Source organism: Python bivittatus, unplaced genomic scaffold (genome assembly GCF_059951505.1).
Source record: "Python bivittatus isolate LINGU-HERP-01145 unplaced genomic scaffold, Pbiv_v1 ctg000020_np1212, whole genome shotgun sequence".
Taxonomy (NCBI): domain Eukaryota; kingdom Metazoa; phylum Chordata; class Lepidosauria; order Squamata; family Pythonidae; genus Python; species Python bivittatus.
In genome coordinates this window covers 103,630,150-103,654,367 of record NW_028277030.1, presented here as the reverse complement: position 1 = coordinate 103,654,367, position 24,218 = coordinate 103,630,150, and the positions used below count along the sequence as shown (strand labels likewise).

At 35.9% G+C, this 24,218-nt stretch overlaps 1 protein-coding gene across 3 annotated transcripts in view; it reads right to left on the bottom strand.

The window, feature by feature from the left end:
* The window catches only part of BABAM2 (BRISC and BRCA1 A complex member 2), a 154,713-nt gene that overhangs the window by 92,358 nt on the left and 38,137 nt on the right, over positions 1–24,218 (bottom strand). For all 3 annotated transcript variants that reach the window (XM_088145598.1, XM_007432912.3, XM_088145603.1), the window contains exon 7: positions 9,139–9,248. In XM_088145598.1, the coding sequence (XP_088001724.1) occupies positions 9,139–9,248 (110 nt within the window). The remainder of the gene's footprint in view (positions 1–9,138; positions 9,249–24,218) is intronic.

Below are 24,218 nucleotides of genomic sequence, written 5' to 3'. Positions count from 1 at the left end.
GTGGAACAAAGAGAGCCATGGACCATGAGGAATACTGCATCCCACTCCCCATTCTGGCGTGTCCCCAAGGGCCCCTCCCTTGAGGAAGAGGGATCACCTGTCAACCGCCAGTGCCCCCCAGGCAGCCCTACCTCACCAGCAGGCATCCAAATCATTCCCTCATCCTTCCCTCAATGCCCACAGCTATTAAGAGACTTCAAATTTCTGCCTCATTTCCAAAGCAGCCAATCACCACTCACTTGTTGGGCCTTGCTGACAGACGCCTGGGCACAGGAGACAGAGGGAGGTGGGAAAGAGGTCGGGGATACGCCCATGACAATTACATGACCTGGGCTGACCATGGAGGTGCAGCAGCCCAGCAGTGCTGCAGCAGGCATAAATTTCCCAAATTTCAATCCCACAGGAGTAATTGGTTCCAGATTTTGGACACATTCTGTAAGAGCCCATTTTAGGTACCTTGGTTCAAAAATTGTTGCCCTATGATGCACCATTTCGCCCAGCTGGAGATTACAGGCACAAGGGTTTTAGTAGTATATAGATTCATATAGCTGTTAAGTCCCTCATTTTCCATTAATGTTGAACAAAAATATTTGAATAATTGTGATAAAGTTTGAGGTAATAGTATTATTTAAATATTCCTTTTACATTTATCATCCCTTCTGCTTCCTTTATATAGTTCCTTCTATTTCTTTATGGGTCTACTAGATAAATTTCCACAACATCTTTATTTACGGGAGAATACTAAAAGCTAATACAGTATCCTGGAAAAAACAAAATAGCTTACTGAAAAGAGTTCCCTGTGGATTTATATTTTTGTAACTAAGTTCCTTTCCCAGTCAAGAGCTTAATTTGCTCCCAATCATGTACTCAATTTGCTGTCTGAATCTGAAAACAGCTGAGTAGAATGAATCAAACAATAAATCAGTATTTAAATCAACAATTAAATATGCAACTCCTATTGATAGTAACTGTAATATTGTGTGCTTAAAAATGTGCTGCACAACTACTACTACTGCTGAATGACTAGATGTTCAATCCATGTTGTTCATTTAGCAGCATTCTACCTTCTCATGGTTACCTCGCTGATACAGGTAATGCTGATTTTTAAAACATGTGCAACTGATTCCCTTGTAGGATAGAAGGGACAGAAAAAGATTGCAACGTTGCAAGTAATCTCAATAGCATTCCCTTTTCACCTATTTTTGAAATTTCAGTAGTTATCAGGCACCAATCATTTCCTCAAAATAACAAAGAGGCTTTTTTAGACTGTCTGCAGAAAAACATAATCTTTTGCACTTGAATATGAATAGTCTTTATTCTCTCCTCCACTGGGTGTCAACTTTATTGGCAAGTATATATCTTAATGATGCTGAAAGTTGCCGGCCAGAAATGGCTGACGCTTCAGCGGTTCGAGTCCAGCCTTCGTGTTAGCAGGGTGAGCTCCTGTTTCCTCCCCAGTTCCTGTCAACCCAACAGGTCGAAAACTTACGTGAGTAGATAAATGGGGACTCTCACTCCGGTGGGAGGAAAAAGGCTGGCGGTGCCTTGGAAAGGAGTCAGGAGCAGTTGCCGGTAAAAAGCGAAACCACGCTCACCCGAAAAGGGCGCGAAGCAACGGAAACTCCGCCTCCTGCACGCGCCAGCTGGGCTGTGCTCTAGGAAGGAGGCTCTGGCAAACCACTTCTGAAACACTTGCATTGAAAACTGCAAGGACTCATCCAAGCAGTCACTGCAGAGTCAGTAATGACTGAGCGCAGCTTAAAAAAAATATATATATATATTTCAACCAATCTTTTACATCTGCAAATACTTTAGCAAGGAATTCCTAAAAAAACTATTCCAGGTATATTTGTAAGCTTTTGCTTAGGAGTACAAATGGAAAAGGTTGGTGTTTTAAAATAATGTTATCAGTTTTCCATTATTATGAAATGTAAACACAGATATTGACTACATTTTCTCTTCCATAATTATGTAATGGGTTTTTTTTGCTAACACTTCAAGACAGATTAAGTGCAACTCTTCCTTGTGAATATGGTTATACTAAATTGTTAACAGTTCTTACAAACTTCTGTGAAAGGCATAGTTTTAAACAAACATGCCATGCCCTGTGGCCACTAAAATAACCCCTCTAGATTTCTGGAGGACTTTTATGGTTCTGTCAAAATTAAAAGAAAGATGTTTTTGCTGGAATATGAGATGATCACAAATGACAACTTCATGCAAACGTCAATTCAAGAAACTGTGATATAATTTTTTTTTAGAAAAGTGAATTTATCATAAAGCTGAGTATTGTAAAAAAGGCAGGATCAAAGGGCAAAATGACTGTTTTTTATGCTATGCATACTGATATACTATAAACCAAGATTATATTCATTCTTTCTAAAAGTAGAACTAATGACAATTAATTTGGGTATGAATTAATCTTTTTGTTGTTACTGCTGTCTGGTGAAAAATAATACTTTATTCAAGAGCTTCTACCTCTATTTTCAGGGGCATTTAATTTTTTTTTTTTAATATTAACTTTACTTTAAGGGCAATACTCTGAAGTAATATTGCATGGATATTCTCTTCTTCATTTACCATTAAAGGTAATAGAATTTCATCCATAGCATCACAAAGGAGTTAACAAAGAAAGAGAAAGAACCACTAATTGCATGGATGTTTTATGTACCAACATTTCTTTGATATTTTTCCACATAATACTTGACAAAATACTAGATATGTTTAACAAAGACAGTTGGCAAAAATGCTAAGTAATTTTTCCATAATCCATTATGAAATTATAAATATGGGTAATTCAGTTTTGAAATCTGTGTTTGTGCATCTCAGGTAACCCTATGAGATATCATGCCCTGTATTTCAAATGGTTCCACTGCTGGGGAAAAAAACAAGTTGCAAGAGTCTAACTGTACTTGGCCAAATGTTAAATTTGACAGAAAGTGGCTGCCACAGGACCTACTTATTCTGTACACAAATAGTAATGCACTGAATTTATGAACTGAATCCTCTGCCAGGCTAAGAGGTATCTCATTTTTTGTCTGTTTTTATCTGTCCTTGTTTAAATTACTGTTCTGTGGTGACAAATTATGAGTCCAAAGCTGAGAAGGCAAGGATCAACCTCTCTTCATCTGACTAGTTCTCAGCTGAACAAGCTGTTACAAGAAAATGCAGCAGAGAAAGCAACACAGAAATAAAGTTATATGGAGTAGCTTTATCAATTTAAAAGTTCTTTCCCATGATTAACAATCTTTTAGAATGAGTGAATTCATGAAGCTGAAGACTGGTAAAATAGCACTTTTAGGACAGAAAGCAATGACTTGACTCTTTAGATTAGAAAACGGCAGAATTAAAAACCTAAAAGATGATTCACACGAAACAAGAATCATCCAGCCTGAAAAATGTAATAAACAATGTGCCACAGATGATGAAAGACTGCTGAAAGTAAATGATGATGTTCAAGGTAAAGTGACCATCTACAGAGTATATTTTGTAGAAATTTTAAACATTCCTTATGTCCATTGAGTAAGATCAGTCTTTTGCAGTCTTTATAAACACATATGTGCTTTTTTTTTTTAACTGTAGCTGGAATGCAAGTTAGAAATTGAAACTGCTTATTGTATACATTTCCATTTCCATTCAATACAGAAAGACAACCCTGTTGTGATTTTTAAAGATCTAGAATGCCAAAAAAATAAATAAATCTGAATTTATCTTGGCAAGCTGGAATGGAATGCAAAGAATATGATTTTTCTAGAACTACCTCCACAAATGGTTATAAGCACATGATATTCAGTAAAGTTTGTTGGCATCAAAACAAGAGAATTAAACTTTTCTTTCTTTTCCCAGTGATTTTTTGCTGGTTGGTTGGTTTATCCCTGGAATCTGGTGTGAATATTTGTGATTTTTTTTTTCTTTTTACTGTAGAGAAATAGATGAGGCTAGGATCATTTGAAGCAAAGAAGTAGCAGTCTTTGTTACATTTAATATTTTCCCTTTTGTGTATTTGTGTGAGGAAAATGTATAATGGGTGTGTGTGTGTGTGTGTGTGTGTGTGTGTGAGAGAGAGAGAGAGAGAGAGAGAGAGAGAGAGAGAGAGAGAGTTCAAGTGTCTTTAGTTTAGCTATGGATAAGATAGATGGTTGGCGATTTTAATCAAGTTTAATTTTCTGAATCTTTGTTAATCTGTAGTACTGTAATAATATTTCAGGTGAATTTAATTTTTGCATACAAGGGGGTAAAAGCTTCTATTTTGGAGTCTAATTCAATTATAGACAACAATATTTAAATCCTTCACAGCAACAATATACTATTTATTCCAATTTCATATCAGGCTTATTCCTGTTTTGATCAGTTTTTAGTATCTTGATCCTTAGCTAATCAAGACAGAAAAATCTCAGTTTCTATTATAATATCAGATCATTATCAATTAACATAAGATTCTGAAGTTTTTTTTAAAAAAAATAAACAGCCTGCAAACCTTTAAGTCGTTTAAAACTCTTAAGGTTTTAAGCCCTTAAGCCCTGGTTCTAGCCTTGGGCTAATGTGGATGATGGGGTCCTTATGAATGTTCTTTGCTGATATGGGGGTATATTTGATTCTTCTGCCTTACTTTTGTTGTTGTTTTTGTTAACTGCTGTTTTTTATCTATTTTTAGCACTATATCCCACTCAGAGTTCTTTTGAATTGGGCGGCCTTACAAATCCAAGAAATTAAACTAAATTAAACCTAATGTATACTATTCATAGAAGTATTATTCCGCAAGCTTCATGGAAAAAGAAGTATAAAAAATCTAAACAAGAAAATTTGGAAAATAAAGTTAAAGAACTTTGTGTACAATCTATATGAAACTCACATGTCTACTAAATTGGAATTTAATTCCTTCTATGTACTGGATACACAATATTCATTGAATCACACAGAGCACAGTTACTGGAAGCAAGTGAAGGAACCTGGTCTTTCAACTGAAACAGCAACAACTAATTACCATTTCTGTTACTGTAGTAGGGATGCACAGGACAAAGTATATAACTTCCACCTAATAATTTTTTTAGTTTTATTATAATACTGACTCAAATTTTACTGAGGAATAAATTAATGATTTTAAAAATAATATAGCTGATTTGAAGATTACACATGACAAAACTGCTTATCAATTTGCACCATTACTTCAACTGGTAATTGTCCAAACTAGCCACCCCATTTCCTTCAACAACCCTGGCATATAGACTACAAATGAAGTTACCATAGATAATAGGCAACAGGTATCCATCCTACACAATCTGGTTTTATCAAGTATGATGTATGGAGCCTGCAAAGTGGCTGTATTTCTAGGGAAACTGAATGTGCTCTCCCACAGATTATGCTTTTTTAAATGGTTTTTAATTGTTTTTATTGTTTTAATGATTTTTGCTGTTATGTTTTTATTTTGCTGTATTGTTTTTACCTTTCTACGCTGCTCAGAGTCACGTATGTGAGATGGGCAGTTATATAAATTTAATAAATAAATAAATAAAATTAGATCACTAACCAATATTTGGCATTGTCCCTTTGCTGTACTCCTTCTTTTGAACAGCACCCTTCCTGAGATTAGACTAACAACAATCCTATTAGGGATTAGGAAAGCCATTAAGACCTGGATGTTCCAGCAAACCTCTGGAGAATTATGCGTTTGGATCTTTTCTACTGTCAATATGGTGAGTTTGTCCCACTATTGCCCCATTTAGGTTTAACATCTGTAAGTATGCTAATATGACTTTGGGAAGCATGATGTTTTAAAAGTGTGGATGTGATTCTGAATTGCATACCCAAAATTTGAAATTTATCATTATGGGAAAAAGCATGGATTAATTGAGCATGGAGTATAGTCACCCCACGCCAACCTCCTGTACAATGGAAAGATAGTACCACTCTGAATTTACAATCTTGGATTGATAAGCATTTGCTCTCTACTTACAAACTGGCTCCTTATTAATGTAAAGACAGATCAATATTATTCAGTACCCTCACTGCTATATAAAAAATGTAATATGTAAAAAGAACATGATTAAAGGACTAATTAAAAGGCTTAAGTAGGTACAAACAATTGAAAAGACAATGAATCAGGTGACAAGCAAGACTCTCCAGAAAGGGTATTCTAAATCTATAGGAGAGGGCACCACTGAGAAAATGATCCTCAGGCAAAACCTGCCATACCACCTCATGGGGAAGGTCTTGGAGCAGCACCTCCAAGGTTGACTGTAACATTTGGGTGGAAATGTATGAGAACAGTGTTCCTGAACATACTGTGGTCCAAGGCTCAAACATTTATAAGTTACTACCAGCACTTCAAGAACTTGGACATGATACCTTGGCATTAAGAATCTCTCTTGTAGTGCTGATCTGCTGCCTTTCAGTTACATTCGCTCATTACAAGTTTTACTTGCTCTGATCTCCAGCAGCCTTTAGAACGTTTGTAGCTCATAACTGTGCCTTATTTTGTGTCTTTAGTTATCTATATTCCAATGCTGCAGCATGAAAAACAAGAAAAGATTTGTCCCAAGAGTGGATGACACAATAAGCAGTGTCATCTGAGTTTAACCTTTTTTAATTCTTATGTGTTAGATTTATATTCTGCCTTTCTTCTAGAAGCTTAGGGTACAATTAACAGATGTCTTCCCTCCTTTTATCCCCATAACTGTCCTGTGAGGTGGGTTGAACTGAGAGAATTTGAAGCCACCAAAGAGTTTCCATGGTTAAGGGTGGATTTAAGCCCAAATCACCCATTGTGGGTGGGGAGAGGGTAAAGGCTGTTGCATACACATTAAAGATCTAATTTAAAGAAAGTTACTTCGACTTGTTTATTATCAGTTTCCTGAAGCAAGTTTTAACATTTTCCATTATTCTGCATTTTTTAGATGAGATAATTGAGCAAGCAAATCCCCACCTTAATATCTTATCCATTTAAGGATACAAGAAAGTTCAGAGACCTGCAAGCATTTCTTCCAGGTTCACAACTTGAAACTCTTTTTTTGGAAGTCTTTTCCATTAATACTTATCTCTAAGATAAAGTACATGTAAGCCTGGAACTCTAAAGCAGAGATTTCAAGAGTGAGGCAGAAAAGGAGAGATTGGAAAACGAACAAATATGAGTTCCAAAAATGGAAAAAAAGGAAATCTAACAAAGGCAGTTACTTTTTCCTCCTAGCACTACCATTTTAAGAGCAAATTGAAATTATTAACTATATATTAACTGTACAATAACTTTAAGATATATACTGTGACATAAAATTGGGCAAATACCTTATTAAAACAAAACAAGAAGTCTTCTTGTCTTATAGCAAAGACTAATAGGTTTGGTAAAATGCAGTTTCCTGACTTTAATTCAGCAAATGTTCTTATACTGCAAAATCTGAAAAAGCATCTTTTTATTCTAATAAAAGAATTTCAGGGGGAATGCTATTCAACATGTAAATACAGCAAGTTATTTTTTTTTTATTTTTATTAAACATTCAAGAAGATATATAAACAAAGTTAAAAAGAAAATAAGAAGAAAGAACAAAAAGTAAAACAGAAATGACTAAATTAGGGATTTAGAGATGTCAGGGAGGTTATAATTTTCCAGTAAAACATTAATTACTTGTGAATAACTAAATGTATTATATTGTTTTAACAGACTAAAAATCATGGTTAAACTTTAAACTCAGAACAAATATTGAGAACTGTGGTAAACACAGTATAAATCACTGAGTAAAACCGTAGACCATGATGATTTCAATCCACATTACTAAAAACCTGTTCTGTTTTAAATATCCTGTAACATTAAAATACAAACTCTATATGTAGAGAAACCTAAATATTGGATTTGGTACAAATCCCTGTTTTAAATTGTAGTCTAGGAATGGTTTCCAGTTTGAATTCTGCATCAGACTTACTTTTAAGGAACAAAGTTATTTTAGACTTCAAAGCATAACCCATAACTTAGTGAGCCATTCTTCCATGGAGGGGATCAAACAACCTTTCCAGTAAAAAGCATATAATATCCTTACAGCAGTTATCATGCACAAAGCTAATTCAGCATACTTTGAGGAGATATATGGTTTAGTAGAATTTAATAAGAATATTGCAGGTTGAAAGGGGAATTCAATTTATAAGATTTCATTCTAGTATAAATATAGCTTATTTTATAAGCTGATCCGCATAAGAATATAGTTAAACCTAAGCCATATTAGTTGCACTTCCATCTGACTGTGTTGCACTCCCAGAAGCATATCTCAAGCTATTCTGCCCTAGCATGTACATTTCTATCACATACAGGTATTGTCACCTGGCCACATGATGCAATGGCAAAAGTACTTACAGAAAAAAAGAAATGAGAAAACAACCAATTATTTGGAATCTTTTTCATCAGGGCTATTACAAAAAGTATGCTTATTACACTGATTATTTCCATTATGCATGAACAGAGACAAATCCCAATCCTCATACTGGGCTCCAACCAGGAAATGCACATCACATAGTATAAGTGTCACAGCATTATTTTTTTAACTACATGATCTTAAGGGGAAATTAATGAAGGGATCAATAAGAAAAAGTGGCTGTGTACATAAAACAGTGGACAATAACCAAAGACTTGTGCAATTATCTCTGAGCAAAAAACCTTACCAGCTACAAAGGAAACCCATGTTTCGACAACAGAATACCACAGAGAACAGAACACTGCATATAGAAAGCAATATCGAAGCCTAATGCAGACATTGCCAGGACGGAGGAGCGGATTGCCTATAGATGTAGACCTTGTATGGGCAAGTATAATGCAATGTGGGACTCATTTATACAAAATACAATAGGTTAAAAAAACATGATAGTCGTATAAATCTATTAGAAATATATACGTACTTGAATAATATTTGTATTAGATAAGTATATATAGAATTGAAATTGTTTACTGTTATGATACATTAACATTTTTTCCTCTGTTGTATTTTTTACACTTTTTTGTTAAATCACTTTTATATATTTTTCTTCTTTTTGTAATTCAAAATTCAAAATAAATAAATAAAAAGAGAGGTTTTATACTGTCCAAAACTTCTTACATAAACAATAAGAAATATAAAATACTGTAAAACCAAAATTACTACATATGAGATATATAAAACTCACTGTTCAATTCGAGGAGAGAGATACAATCTGGGGAAAACCTGAGTAGCTTCTGTATCCTCAAAACTGACTGAAAGAAGAGCAACATCTTCCCCAGGGTCTTCATTTGCATCCTAAAAACATATACAGAAAGAGAAAACAAAATGGAGTTTGTAGCAGTCATAAACTTGACCATGTGAAAGATTCTAAGGCCTGGTTGAAGAGGTTGGCAATCTGAAACTCTGGTCCATTTAAAACTGTCTAGAAATAACTTGCTTGACACCAGGAGTCATAATAGAAATATACTGTTAGCAAGAATTACTCTATATATTTTAGGTGCATACAGTTGACATAAATTACATGTCATTGCCATGAACTTGGCAGATGTCAAATTACTGCTAGCAGGCATGTCATGATATTCTTATGTAGAAAATGCTATTCTCGAAAGTCAAATCAGTTGTTTAAAAAAAAAAAAAAGCACCTTGCTAACTGGACAACAAGGAATGATTTTTACAGGACTGCATGAGCTGCATTTGTATAATATTTTGCCACTACAGTTTATGCCAATATGATGTCCTGATCATTTTAAAATGGAGGAAGTAACTGTTACCCAGTACTGGTCTAAGTGACCTTTGAAAATCTGGCATAGTTTTCCAGTTGTTCTGAGAGCCATAACTTATTTTTAAAAAATGATAAAGGGAGTAACAGAGCAGTTATGCACAATTATGGAACCACAAATCTTTTCAATGTAATTAACATCCTAGAGAATAAACTATTCCTTTGGAAAAGTCATATAGCTCAGATATGATTATTTATTAGATTTATATACTGTATTTCTTCCTGCAGTTCAAGATTAAATAAATAGCACTCCCTTCTCAAATTTTTCCCTACACCAATAGTCCTGTGAGGTAGACTGGTCTGAAAGTGAGTATTCCAGGGCATGCAATAAGCTTCCATGGCTGAGGGTTGATTTGTTGTACATTTTGCTAGTCATAATCCAATCATTAAACTGTGCAGAGTATGTTGTCATAACATCTCAGCTTCGTTCTCTGCTATCTCCAACCAGGAAGAGTGGAAAAGTTCTCTAAGATCTTAACAAGTTGCTGCTCTGATGAATCAATTATTTGATTTTGGATAAAGCAGTTCCCCATGTTTAAAAGTGATCCCTCTGATTAATTCCCTTAATTAATTTAAGAAAAAAGTATGATCCAATAAGAATGATACAGTAGACCTTTTTTAGGTCATATTATATTATTATATTATTAGAATAGCTTGATAGAGTAGCTAAGAAAGCCTTGGAAAAGATATTCAGATGCTGTGATGTGTCTATACCTACAAAGATCAGAACAGTGCAAGCAATGGTATTTAACTGTGACACTCTATGGAAGCAAAAGTTAGAATTCAAAGAAGTAGGGTAAAAAGAGTGTTGACACTTTTGAGTATTGTGGAGAAGACTCCAGAGAATACCATGGACAGCCAAGAAAACAAACAAATGGATCATCAAACAAATCAACCCAGAGTTCTCATTCAAGACATAAATGACTAAGCTCAAATTATCCTACTTCACGTTATGTGAAGACCTAGCTCTCTGGAGAAGGTTCTAATACAGTATTGGGAAAGGTGGAAGGAAAGAGAAGAAGAGGACAACCAGCAGCAAAGTGGAAGGACTCAGTTATAGTGGCAGTGGGTACACCGCTGGAAGACCTGAAGGACCAGGTCAGGATCTGATTATCATGGAGAAAATCTATCTATGTGGTCGCTAAGAATCAATACCATTTTGATAGCACACAATCAATCAATCAATCAATCAATCAATCTTATTATATTATACTAATATACCATACTATATAATATATATTATACTGATATTATCATATATTATATGGTATGGTGTATTAGCATAATTTAATAAGATTGATTGACAGATTGTATGGTAACCTGAAAGATCAGGTTAGGGAGTGATTGTCATGGAGAAAATCTATCTATGTGCTTGCTAAGAGTTGACATCGACTTGATGGTACATAACTAATCAATCATCACCATATAAGACTTGTTTTCTTTCATTTAAATAGCTGAATAAAAAAAAAAGCATTTGTTTTTGCTAAATTTTACATACATACATACATATATACATACAACCAGTTTGGATAATTTTCAAAATCCATAATTTGATTTATTATTAGGATCAACCCAAATGTCATATATAAGTAAGAAAGTTGAAACTTCTTAGGAATTATTTATCAGACTAAAATTTACCAGAAAAAAATGGACTGGGGACAAAGAAATCCAAAAAATTAGTCTAGATATTTCAGCTGTGAAGTTCAAAGTCAGTCCAAAGATGAAGCTATAGACTAAACTCATAATCTTACCTTGGCATTTAGGGGCAAAGAAAATGTTCCTTCCAACTTTGAAAACACAATTATTTATCTCCTGTTACAGTTAACACATACCATTATGTATTTTGGATTCACCCCCCATAGATCAACACAGCTATAACTACTCATTTTATATTTCAAGTTTGCTCAATAGTGTTATGTATTTCTATACTGATTTTTAATATGTCAGCAGCCATTTAAATCTTATCTGCCTAAAGAATCAATGGGAATAATTTTTTAAAAAGCCCTCTGAAACATTTTTACAGTGACTTATTCTTTTGCTGCATTCACTAGTTTTGCAAAACCTGAATACAGAGATGCAGCAGTATTAATAATAGTAGAAAGCTCTTTTTAAAAAAATATCTAGATAATGTCTGCTATACCACACATAGACTATGACCACATTATCCAAACTGTTTGCCATGGTACCATGGTACTGCAGCAAACTCACAGGAACACCATGGGATATTTTAAATTTTTGCAATATCTATTTGTGAAGCTGGGTTTTGTGACAGCCATTAGTGATGTCATATCTTTGTGACATTAGGGGCACCATGAAATGAAAAACATTGGGGACAAGGACAAAAGTCTGGACTATGACAAGCACTTTGTTCAATATTCTAAAGGTTCATTGTACATTTTGTTTGCTTGTCAAAATCTGACTTGGAACCTGCCAGATCAGACCCAAACAGCCTATGACAAAGTTACCTGAGGTTGCCAATGACTGAATTCACAAATAATGCTAAACAAGGATTTTTTAAACAATGATTTCTAAACAAGCCATAGAAGTCTGGTTTGCATGTAATACTAAGACTTAATGGGTCTCTTAGTATTAACTTAAAATGAAACAAACCATGTTATGGCTTAATATTGCACGTGAACAAAGTGACTATAAACTCAAGGTATATATGAAATCCATTGATCCAGTGGCCTCTTCATTCCTCTCCTTTTTTGGGGGGGCGGGGTATGCTATACATCTTTTCTATTATACAGGTATTTTAGATTTTGATCATTTTTCTCTTTTAAATCATTTTATGTTACTTAAGATCTTGTCAAAAGATTGGTTCCTACTCAGGCACCTTCCAATAGACTAGTAGTTATCATGAGTTTGTATTTCTCTGAAGCCACTTTCCTTCTGCTTCAGAGAAGATGAACTTCTGCTTGTACACTTTTGACTTGTGTATCATCAGAAGTTCCTTTAGAATTATAATTAACTTGTGGATTATGATTAAAAGCTCCTATGTTTCAAAACAAAATTAAATGTTTATACTGCTATACACAGTAATTTTCCATGAAAAATGAAATCTGTAGCTAACCTAATTAAGTCAGTGGTTTTCAAAATGTGGTCCTCAGGAGGGGCACAGGCCACTTAGAGAAAGGCAGGGCATTCTAAAAAAGAAGCAATCTTCCAGACATTTTTTTTTTGCCATCAGAAGTTGAGCATTACAGCTACAACAATTACTATGTTAATCATAGATTCACAAAGAAAGGCTTCCAACCTACCCCTACTGTCTTCTACATCCAGGGAAAAACTGGCATGTAATGATAAGCACCACTTCTGTTTCATCCACATAAAATTTGCTTGCTTTTGCTTCTTTTTTTCTCCACTAGTAAAATTCTTGGGAAGAGAATTGGGACAAAATTCAAATATAGAATGTTTTATCTATGTAAATAAATTGTTAATAACCTTAGAATACTAAAGGAGATGGGGGATATCTACTAACTAGAAATGGCTTTAAATAACAGATAATTCCAGGACATGTATGCTTTTATGATTTTGAAGGAAAATTAGATAATTCATGGTAGAAACACAGGAAGATGCCTTATACTCACACCACTGGCCTATCTAGCTTAATATTGTGTACACTTACTAGTAATAACTCTCTATAGTTTCAGATTGAAGCTTTTCCATCCTAGCTGAAGATGCAAAGAACTGGAACTGGAACATTCTGCAAGAAAAGCAGATATTCTACCACTAAGCTATTGGTCTGTCAGTAGCTATTTCTAAGAAAAGAATATAACAGATTATTAAGGACAGCAGGAAGGTGAAATATGATTGGGCGGGTTTGGGGTAAGAAATGAAGGCTTGCAGTTGAACTGTGGTGGAGGTACAAGATTATAGTAACTGATAAAAGGTGAAAATTGTTTATATAAGCTGAAGGCAGTGCTTAGATAAAGGGAGCATTAAAAAGGAAAGGAGTAACAGAAATGTTTGAAATTAATTAAACTAACTTCTCATTTTCCTTGTTCTTTTTATGTGACAATAGAAGACAGCGAGATTCCAACCTCTACTTCACAAACTCATCCCACACAGAATTTATTACACAGATAGCATTTCTATAACACAGCCAAAAACTATAATCCTGATTTGCTTTTCAAATGCAAAGTTTTTAATTAAAATTTCCAATTTGGAATAACTCATGGCTATCCTCTATTGCAAAGATTCTGTAAGTCATAGACATACAATAAAATTCCAAAGTAAAGAGAAAAAACACACTTTCCACATGGTCACTGAAGCTCCAGATTTATTTATTATTCTGATGTATACGGCTGCTCCAACTCAAAACCAATTCTGGGTGGCATACAGTTAAAAGCCAATACAATGCTTAAAAAAGCAGACAAATGAAAAAGAAACCTCACATAACAGGGAGACACATACCACAACCAAGACAAACAATATACATTAAATGAGCATGCCATCAACCTATACCTGAGCTTGGGGAAAAACCAAGCTTTTAAAGATCATCTGAAGGCTTGCAGGGTTGGGATAGTTTGAACCTCCAGGAGGATGCTACTCCAAAGGGCAAGTGCTGGAATAGAGAAGGCACACTTGCTAAGTCACATCAGATGACACTGCTTAATGGAGAGAGGTAGTCCCTTAGATATCTCAGTGCCTGGAGATATCTAAGAGACTTTCCCATCCAGAGTCGAACAGCCTCCAGGTACTGACATATGACCTTGACACAGCACTTGGACAACCAGAGGTCAATAGGTACAGCTGAGTATCATCAGCATTCTGACATGACCTGACACCATGTTGACAGATGACTTCACCCAGCAGTTTCATGTAGATGTTAAATTGGACATGTAAGACCATCAAGCCTTAAGGTATTCTACCAACCAAGGGCTTCAGGATGTACCTCTCCCTACCTATCAACGCTGATTGGCAGGGAGAAAGAGAACCACTGAAACACCATGCTTCTCACTCCCAGATCCTATACTGGTCCAGAAGGATACCATGACTGATAGTATTGAAAGCTGCTTAGAGATCAAGAAAAACCAGAATAGTTGTACAACCCCTGTCCCAGCAAAAACCAAAGTCATCAAGTACAATCAATGCTGTCTCCTTACTGTGCCCATCCAAAACCCAACTGTAACAACCTTACCTAAAAAGGGAAAGTTGAAGAATGGACAAAAATTTCCAGGACCGTTAGGTCCAATGATGGTTTCTTGAAGAAGGGGTGTGCTATCACCTCCTTCAAGGCAGGTGGGAACACTGCCTCTCTCGAGGATGGATTACTGCTGCATGAATTACCTTCTGCAAGGCCTAGGAGCTTGGAGAGAACTTGGAGAGACACTGATAGTCAGGTAGCTAGACTAACAGACCTAAGAATCCTATCTGCTTCCTCAGGCATCAGAGGAGCAAACACTTCCAAGGTAATGAGACAAGACCATGCCTTGGCCAGCTCAACAGAACCTGCCCATTTGGAGTCTATCTCAGAGAGGATCTCAGTGAATTTACTGAAACATGCTCTTACTCTATTATTTGTTTTTTATCAATTACAAGACAGACCAATTCAACAACATTTTGAACCATGTCTTTTTCAAGGTGTTTTTTTTAAAGTATTGTACTAATCACAAAGATTTGAAGCAGAAATTGTTGCAATGTAGACCACAGTAAGTCATACGGGACTTAATAAATTAGGCTGTTGTAACCATTCAGATTTTTATTTTTCATTTTGTTCATAAGTGGTTGTAGGGACTCATCATCATATATTTTGGGCATTGACCAACATTTACACTCAAAACTAAAATTAAAGCCATCCCATTGTGCAAAAAATCTAAGCTACATGCTATAGAAATAACTAAAATTTAAGATGCTAGGACAAATATAAAAACATAATATCAATTCCATTAAAGTTATAACTCTAATTAGAATTACAAAGTCAACTATAAATGCAGTGCTATATAAATCTATGTAATTGGTATACTATTACATAAAACTATAAATAATGCTAAAAATGACCAAACAAATAGTTGAATGGCTAACACGGACTATAAAATCACTGAATCTCTAAAATCTACAGGTATTTCAAAATTAATGATGTGACTGTACAACTATGGTACAACAATTTAGGTAAAACTTATAAAGGGATGGGTTGTGGTGACTCTGTTTAACTTTAGCCCCAGGTTCCATCTTTCCTACATGCTATTTAAATTAAACATGAAACCACTGGGAGATGTTGTCTGAAATTTGGGTATCAGTATCATCAATATGCCAGTAATGTGTGCCATTATCTCTCTTTTCTCTGCTCTTTCCGTTTAAATTCAAGATAGTTGTCCATATTCTAAATTGATATTTGACTGGATGAAGGCACACATAAGAAAACTTAATCCGTATAGAAAAGAAAAAGATGACCCTGCTTGTTGAATGACAGTAACATGAACAAAAGGCTCCAGGGTAAGTACCCTCAAATTCAAAAACTTCTTGCTAAGAGAAGCTAGGGTATTCCTCTCTTTATTGTTATTCTGCTACCATACAGAATGTTTACCAAAAGCAGTTTTGCTATTATTTTGCTTCAATGATCCAGTTTTTAATTTGGTGGATGCTACTATTTATTTCTCACGGATCTGTTATTTGATGAGTGTTAATATTTAAATATAGCTGAACCTGCATTTTGTTAGCCTTCTTCAGTTCTTTCTTTTTTTGTGTGGGAACATGGGACATAATATAATTCATAATAATGTAATTTTATGGCTTTAAAATTATGTTTGTAAACTGTCTCCAAAACTCTCATACAAGAAAAGTGGGCTATACATTTTTTACAATAAATCTAACTTAAAAAAAAACCCTCCCCTTTAACTTGTGTACTAATATTCTCTAACTTCAATTTTATTCATTAGCATTATTTAAATTAAATGGCAGTTTTTATTCTATCAATGAATGCTCAGAACACCTTTTACATATTTAAACATTTTGACTAGCTAAACAAATGAACAGTAGAGTGTCTTCTGTAAAGAAGAATTCCTGGCAAGTATTGATTCCCAAACACATTTAAAGCAGAAAGCATAAACACATTGTTCTCTTGCATCCTACTACCTACTGTAACTAAGAACTGGGAACTTACTGGAACTGAGAATTTATTATGAGTCAGAGTGTTAATGGCTAGTCCAACCAAAACATCTGCTCTACACCGTTACTACTATAATTCATTTCCTCTTATTTTTGGAAAAGGACCAAGTTGGACAGTTAGACTTTTTTCTCCTTTAAAAAAATGCAGAAGTCTAAAAGCTGACTATAAAAAATAATATTTATCCCACCTAAGTACTCGTAATTTGCTCACAACTGTAAAGCCTATATGACCGTTTTACATTCCCAGTTCAATGTTTTGCACAAACCACATATTTATCCTATTGTGGACTCATATTGCTACAGACCTGTAACTAGGCCATAGCCAGCTTGTCTCTCTTTACCTGCAATAGCTTACAGTTCCCCCTGCCCGCCCACACTATATCCTACCTGTGGGGTTATGATGCAGAGAGAGGAGACGAATCCATAATCAGACTGGGGAAGGGAATCTAATCAGCCCCCAGGACTATACTGTTGTAGCTAAAATGTAATTACATTATTAAATTTAAGCAATTTGGTAAGCCATCTGATTCTGGAGATAGACCATCTTTAGATCTGCACAATGTTGAACCCCCCCCCGCCACCCCAAGAACTGGCTCAAATTTGGGAGTCCTCCTGTAGTCACGACTCCTACTTGATGAGCAAGTGATGGTTGGGGCCAAGAGGGCCTTTACACAGCTCCTTGTGTGCCAGTTATGACTTCTCCTGGAACAGTAGGTTTTACCCACAGTCACTGATGCCATCACTTCTCAGTTGGATTATTGCAATGTATTAGATTGTAATGCATTGCAAGGGCAGTTACAAGGGGCTACTTCTGTAGAGCATTTTGTAGCTTCAAGTGGTCCATAATATGGTGGCTCAAGTAGTTATGGGCATGCCATGTAGCACCTCTACTTTGAGAGTTTGACAGGCTATGAGTTGGCTTCTGGGTGCAATTCAAAGTGCTGGTTATCATCTTTAAAGCCTTTCATGATTCAGAGCCTGGATATCTGTGGAACTACCTTCTCCCCATAATATCTGCCTGATCTATACAATTAAGTAGGGTGTGCTCATTCCAGGTACTCTCTCTCAGGGACTGCCATCCCTAGAGACCTCAGAAATATGCCTCTTCAGTCTCTCTCCTTTGGAACAGCATGTCTCTTGACAACAGAATGGCTCCTTCTCTCCTGGCCTCCAGAAAGTCCATTAAAATATGACTATTCCATCAAGCCACAGGGGCTAGAGTGCTATAACTACTCCTTCTGTGAGGAAGGGTGTTTTAATTGCTGGCCCACTGAGTGTGGTATTCCTGTCATAGCCTGGCATGGACAAACATACAAGAATGATCAATAGATAAAAATATGCACAAGTTTAGCTCAAAAAATAGGACTTTACCTAAACTGAATGATTATCCTCTACGTGATGATTTCAGCACAACCAATGGAATTATGTTCTTTACACTGAAGATTCAAGATCAGGCTTAATTACACACCAAGTAATGAGAAAGCATCAGAAACTTATCTGGATATTAAGGTGTCTGGGAGAGAGCCTTGTGAAAGCAATCCCTTCCTGTAGAGATCCTGACAAGGATGTGCAAAAAGGGTATTTGTTACATAAAACTGTAGAAAAGTCTGTATTGCTCTCTTTCCTTTTTTTTTTTTTTTAAAGAAAAGGTTTTAAATCAGATATTTGAACTGCTCTTAGTGACACATTTTATTTATGTTTTGAATTGTGCTACATGATTTGTTTTAATAATTGTTATCATGTTAATTGTTCATGTTGGATGGAAATATGGTATGCAAATCTAATAATCTTTAGGGCCATCCTAGCTTGTAACACTTACTGGAATATCAAATACAGTAGTTAGTATCAGTATGTGCTGCCCATACAGTAGAAGATGCCCATACAGTCCCACTTCTGTGAATCACAATTTCTGCCCTAGTTGTTTGTGTGTGTGTGTGTGTGTGTGTGTGTATAAATAAACCACTTCACCTCCTAGGAGATATTATTTATTTTTTTACACTTTTGGTCAAGTTGAAATGAAAGATTCAAGAAAGAAAAAAAGATCATATCAATTCTGATTCTCTCCTCCCATAATATATTCTTTCTAGCATAATAATGTCTCAATTAATTTAGCCCTTATCAAATCAACTAAAAAATATTTCTTCCTGGGTTTGTGGAAAAAAAGTTTGAATTCATACTGGTAGCTGTTCATCACATGGGATCTACATTGTCTTATCATACTTACTCACTATCATGGATAAGAAAAAAATGAAGTTAGTTAATAAAATTAAGAGACAACATGATTTGTCTAACCTAAAAGACACCTTATCATCTTATGGATTCCAACAAAAAAGCCAAAATTTTATTTTTATTTTTTGGGTGAGGCGGAGGCAGGGGGGAAGGGGAAGAAAAACACTAGAACCAGAAGCAAGTACAGCAATGCATTTAAGGACCCAGTTCCTGAAAAAAAAAATACTGCAAAATAAATGAAATTTTTAATAAATGAAAGAATTCTAGCAACTGCCATGCAGCAAATGCAAGTTTTATTATATTGAAATTAAGGTTCAAATCTTCCCCCACTCCCCCCCCCTGCCTGTGCGTGTTGCATGAAGCCTTTCCTTTTTGGATAGAGATGGTTTTTACCTGCCTCCTACAGTAATAGCTAGTTTGGTTTCAGACTGTTTGCATCTGATCTTGCTCACACATTTTCCATGGGAACTATAAAGATCCCCTTGGGAAATCTAGTTACCAGACACTATAAGAGGCATATACTATGTCTTAAGTAATACAAATTATAACCTACTGTACCTTCAGTGTGCCAAAAAATAAAGACCATATAAGTCTAGAAAAAATAGCGAATCAAATACAGACAACAAAATAAGCTCCATCTCTCAGTAATTTCAAACAACAAAAAACCTTCATACTTTTCTTGGGGTTCATTTGGTCCAAAGTACAGAATGCTGACAAGAAAGCCACCGAGAGTCACTTCTTGTGAGATGGGTGGCCATATAAATTTGATAAATAAATAAATAGTCAGCATTATTCTACAAATTTTACTGGTTGGAGGGAACACAGATAAAATTCAGGAGGACGGCACTAATGAATAATGATTCTGGTGTAACACTGCTGATCACAGCACTGTTAAAGTGAACTCTGTTTCAAAGCATTATAACTGCACCATGTACATCAAACAGTTGCCTATCTCTCACAACAGTCATCTCCTGTTTGTCTGGCACTTACACCCTCCATTCTTTTTCCGAAGGGAAGGGGAAGAATGGATCCCTTTAAAGAAAGGATGCAAATAGCTTGGAAGAAGGTAACTGTCAGCGACAAAACCTAAGGCGTGATATAGAAGCAGGTGGCCATCAAGTTGGGGGAAGAAAACTGGAGGAAAGGTGTTAGGAAAAGAAAAGGAAGGAAGAAAAAGGCTCCAGGAAGAAGAGAACGAAGAAAAGAAGATCTGTAAGAAAGCAAAGTAAGAAGCTCCAAAGATACCCAGAAGAAAGGAGAAGAGGTGGCGGAATGAGAAAGAATACACAGTGGAATGTCCCCCCCTCCCCTTATTATATTGTCATAGATCTTGATACATTGTATTGTTTCAATACAGTGATGTTTATACAGTATGATATGATTAGAGATTATTAACAGTGGTGAAAAGAGTGTTGATGACTTAGTCCTCATAAGCAGCCTCACAGAATAGCCCAGGTGCTGGCATTGGGGAGACAGTTCTGAGTACCAGCAGGCAGACTGCCAGAGGATGCTGAGGGGAAGATAAATTTGGTGGTCACCACCTGACAGCAAGTGGGGGCCTACATCTGGGCAGGAAAATTCTGCCAGGGACAGCCATGATGGGGGTTGCAGAAGTGCTGAAAACTCTGCTATAATGGGTTGGATCCCAAGAGGCGAAAAGGCCATGGCCATGAAAAGAAGTGATGGGGAAAAAAAGAGCTTTCCTCTTCCCCTTCATTTTCCTGGGGAACCAAGCAGCCACCAGAAGGCAGGCCAAAGGTAGCTAGGCAGCAGTGGGAAATTGTCACCATATAGCACACATCTAGCTGCAAAGAGCAATGCCAGATCAGAAAAAACAGCATCAGAGAGAGAGAGAGACAAAGCGCACCCAGTGCAGAGGTCAGCAGCACAGTCAAGGAGTTTATGCCCTAACAGCAACATTGAAAGCCACCAAGATCCACAGTTGTGACCAGCCATGAGACAGAGAGAAAGAAATGGGCCATCAGGTAGAAAGAGTCAGGGATGTCTACACCGATTATTATGGATAAGGATCAAGTAATGCTAAGAAAGAAAATAGGTTATAGGTTAAAATAAGGAACAAGATGAACAGCAGAAAGAGATATTTTAAAGTTACAATAAAGAAGATGCTACCAGAAAAGGAAAAAGAAAAAAAATAAGAACACTGAATCAAGTATAGCAGTACGAAGTGAAAGAAAGATAAAAATAAACTGAAGGGTTGGCGTACTCTGGGTTCCTTCAGTTAAACAACGTAATCTCTCAGGACCACGGAAGCGCACCTTCTCTGTAGCAGCTCCTGCCCTCTGGAATGAGGTTCCCCCCAAGATCTGGATGGCTCTCACTGTGCTGTTGTTTAGAACAGCTATGAAGACCTGGCTCTTCACCCAGGCCTTTGGCAAGGGAGAGGGAGATCCCTTGCTTCATCATGCTTGCCATTGTTTATTATTTATGTTTTATTGATATTATTGTAATTTGTTTGTTGAGAGCTTCCCAGAGTCATTGAGAGTCAGGCGGCATACAAGTTTAATAAATTGTTGTTATTATTATTATTACGATCAGCTGAGAAGTTTACTGAGTAGAGAATTCAGAGTTCTCTAGCAATAGGATAGAATGAAAATACAACAGAAAAATATCAAGGACTTGAGAAATGCAGTAAAATTAGTATGTAGGGATAAACTCTAGAATGATACTAAACAAATTAGGATAGAGAAGAGTAAGTACACAGAAACAGGGTATAAGAAATGTACAGTAAATGAAATATTCAGTGAAGAAAAAAAGTTTAATAAAAAAGTATTAACAAAGGAAGGAAGGAAAGATGGAAGGAAGTATGGAAGTTTATTTTTGTAGTGTATCTCAAAATATACTTTTCCCCAATGGGAGTTAGCCTGAGTTTGTCACCATCCCTGAACTTATGAAAATTGTGCTATGGTTTAGGGTTATTATCTGTATGAATAAAATATGATTTTTGCAAAAGAAGAAGTTGAAATAAATCTTCCTAGTCTGACTGCAAGTCTAGGGAAGACTGGAGATTTGGTTCCCTAATCCTCAACTGTGCTGTCTGAATTACTTCTTGGCTGAGCTGACAAAGGTGGTTTTAGCTTTGGCATTATAGACTCTCAAACTTTTGTTGAAGAATTTCAATATTCATGTGAAAAACCTCCTTGTCTGGTTAAGCACAAGGCTACATGTTCACTATTACTATCATAGAATGATATTCAATATCCAAAGGTAAATCTAACTTGGACTGATCCGCAGTCACAATGTTTTGAGGTATAAGAACTTCTGCAGATGCAACTCTAAACTCTAAGTGTGTGTAGAAGCAGGTGACCTTTGGCCTATGGATTGGACAGGGCTAGAATGCTTGGATGCAAGATCCACCTTGAAGGAGCAATCCGAACAGCAGAGCCTTCTAAGGGATGCAAATGAATTCCAGGAATGCTCTGGAAAACAACAATCATGGTCAGGTGTAAAATTATAGTATCTGGGCTCAGGAAAACAGTGTCTTACATCCCTGTACCAAGAATTATATGGCAACTGATCAGGACCGTGGAAATGTTGTCAATTATCACCCTTGAGATGAGTGATGGTTCATGGGAAAATACAAAACCAATGGAAATCAGAAATGTACTGGTTAAAATAGCATGGTTCAATTTCAACTATTCTGAGCCAGGCTCATCCTGGTCTCAACCATCTTAGTGTGAAGAAGATTGGATTGAGAGTGAGGCCTCAAAGATATCTACCAGAAGGAGATTGTAAGATCTCGGTTGGGATATTAAACAATGGCAGAACCAGCAATAAAGGAGATGAAGAACCATCTTCTATCCCTATCCCTATCCCTTCTTCGTCCCTATCAAGATCAAGAGAGGCAGGCCTTCTAAAAGATCCTGAAGACTGAATGATTTCTCCAGCACTAGCAGGGGCAGATTTGCATTCCCAGGGGTGGTGAGTTTACATGCACTCAAAAAGAGGTGAGGGAATCCCTGGGTACTTTGGGGGACATGGTAGCAACTTTAGAAAAAGACAAAGATGCTATTTCTTTTACTCTTACTGCTTGTGTTCAAAAATGGAAGGAGCAACCACAGTGACCTTATATAATCAATGCTTATCAGTGCTTACAAACATCTACGGTATGATCTCCCCATATAGAAAATATTAAATTATACCTATCTATGGGGAATAACTTTCACAATATTGTCCTTGACTCTTCAGACAGGGTAAGAATAAAATAAAAATAAAAACCATAAAAATAAAATACAGATGAATGATAGCATGTTTGTCTCTGAGCAATCATTGTAGCAATCAAAATTGACCTAAGGGGGTTCAACATGAGCCATGCCTAGTCATGCATGATATGTATGGAGGGCAGGACTCCTGCCAAGAATTATATAAGCTCTAGAAGTTTCTAAACAGGCTATGCTTAAGAGCAGAACCCAAGTGTATGAATCACAAAGATCACAAAGAAGAACTTCCCATTATTTCCATTATTCCTACATCATATAAACATACTGCATTCTTTCCTTGAGCCCTTAAGACAGGGAGTGTTATACTGTACATTGCAGAGAGACTGTAGTAATTGGTGGCATAATAACAAAATAAATAAGCAAGCAAGCAAAATTTTAAAACATAATGGATTATTTATGAATGTACTGGGAAAATAATTCTCCTCATAAAAGAATTCCATACTATTTCTTGAACAGCAATGTCATTAGAACATTCTAAAACAGTAGTTTAAAACTGAAACTAAGAATTGCTGTAACCAATTGCATATTTTCAAAAAGTATAAATCCTCCAAGTAATTGGAGTCTAATTTAAGGACATTTCTATACTTTCCAGCAATATTATGTAAATATACCACACAAACTCTTCAAATTCCCATCCATTAAGTACATACACTTCCAGAAAATGTAAACATCATAAGTCTGATGCAATCTGAGTCCTAAGTTTTGTTCTGTCATCAGAAGCTTGCTTATTCTGCTTCACACAACTTTCAAACTTTATTTTATTTGGGGAAGATATGTAATAACCTAGAAAGCCACTAAACAATGAATTATACTCAGATTTATGAAAGTGGGTGGTTTCTTTGTAGCATATAACCCCCATTAATGATATGTATGCCTTTGTATCATAATAATGCCATAATATCAATTAAT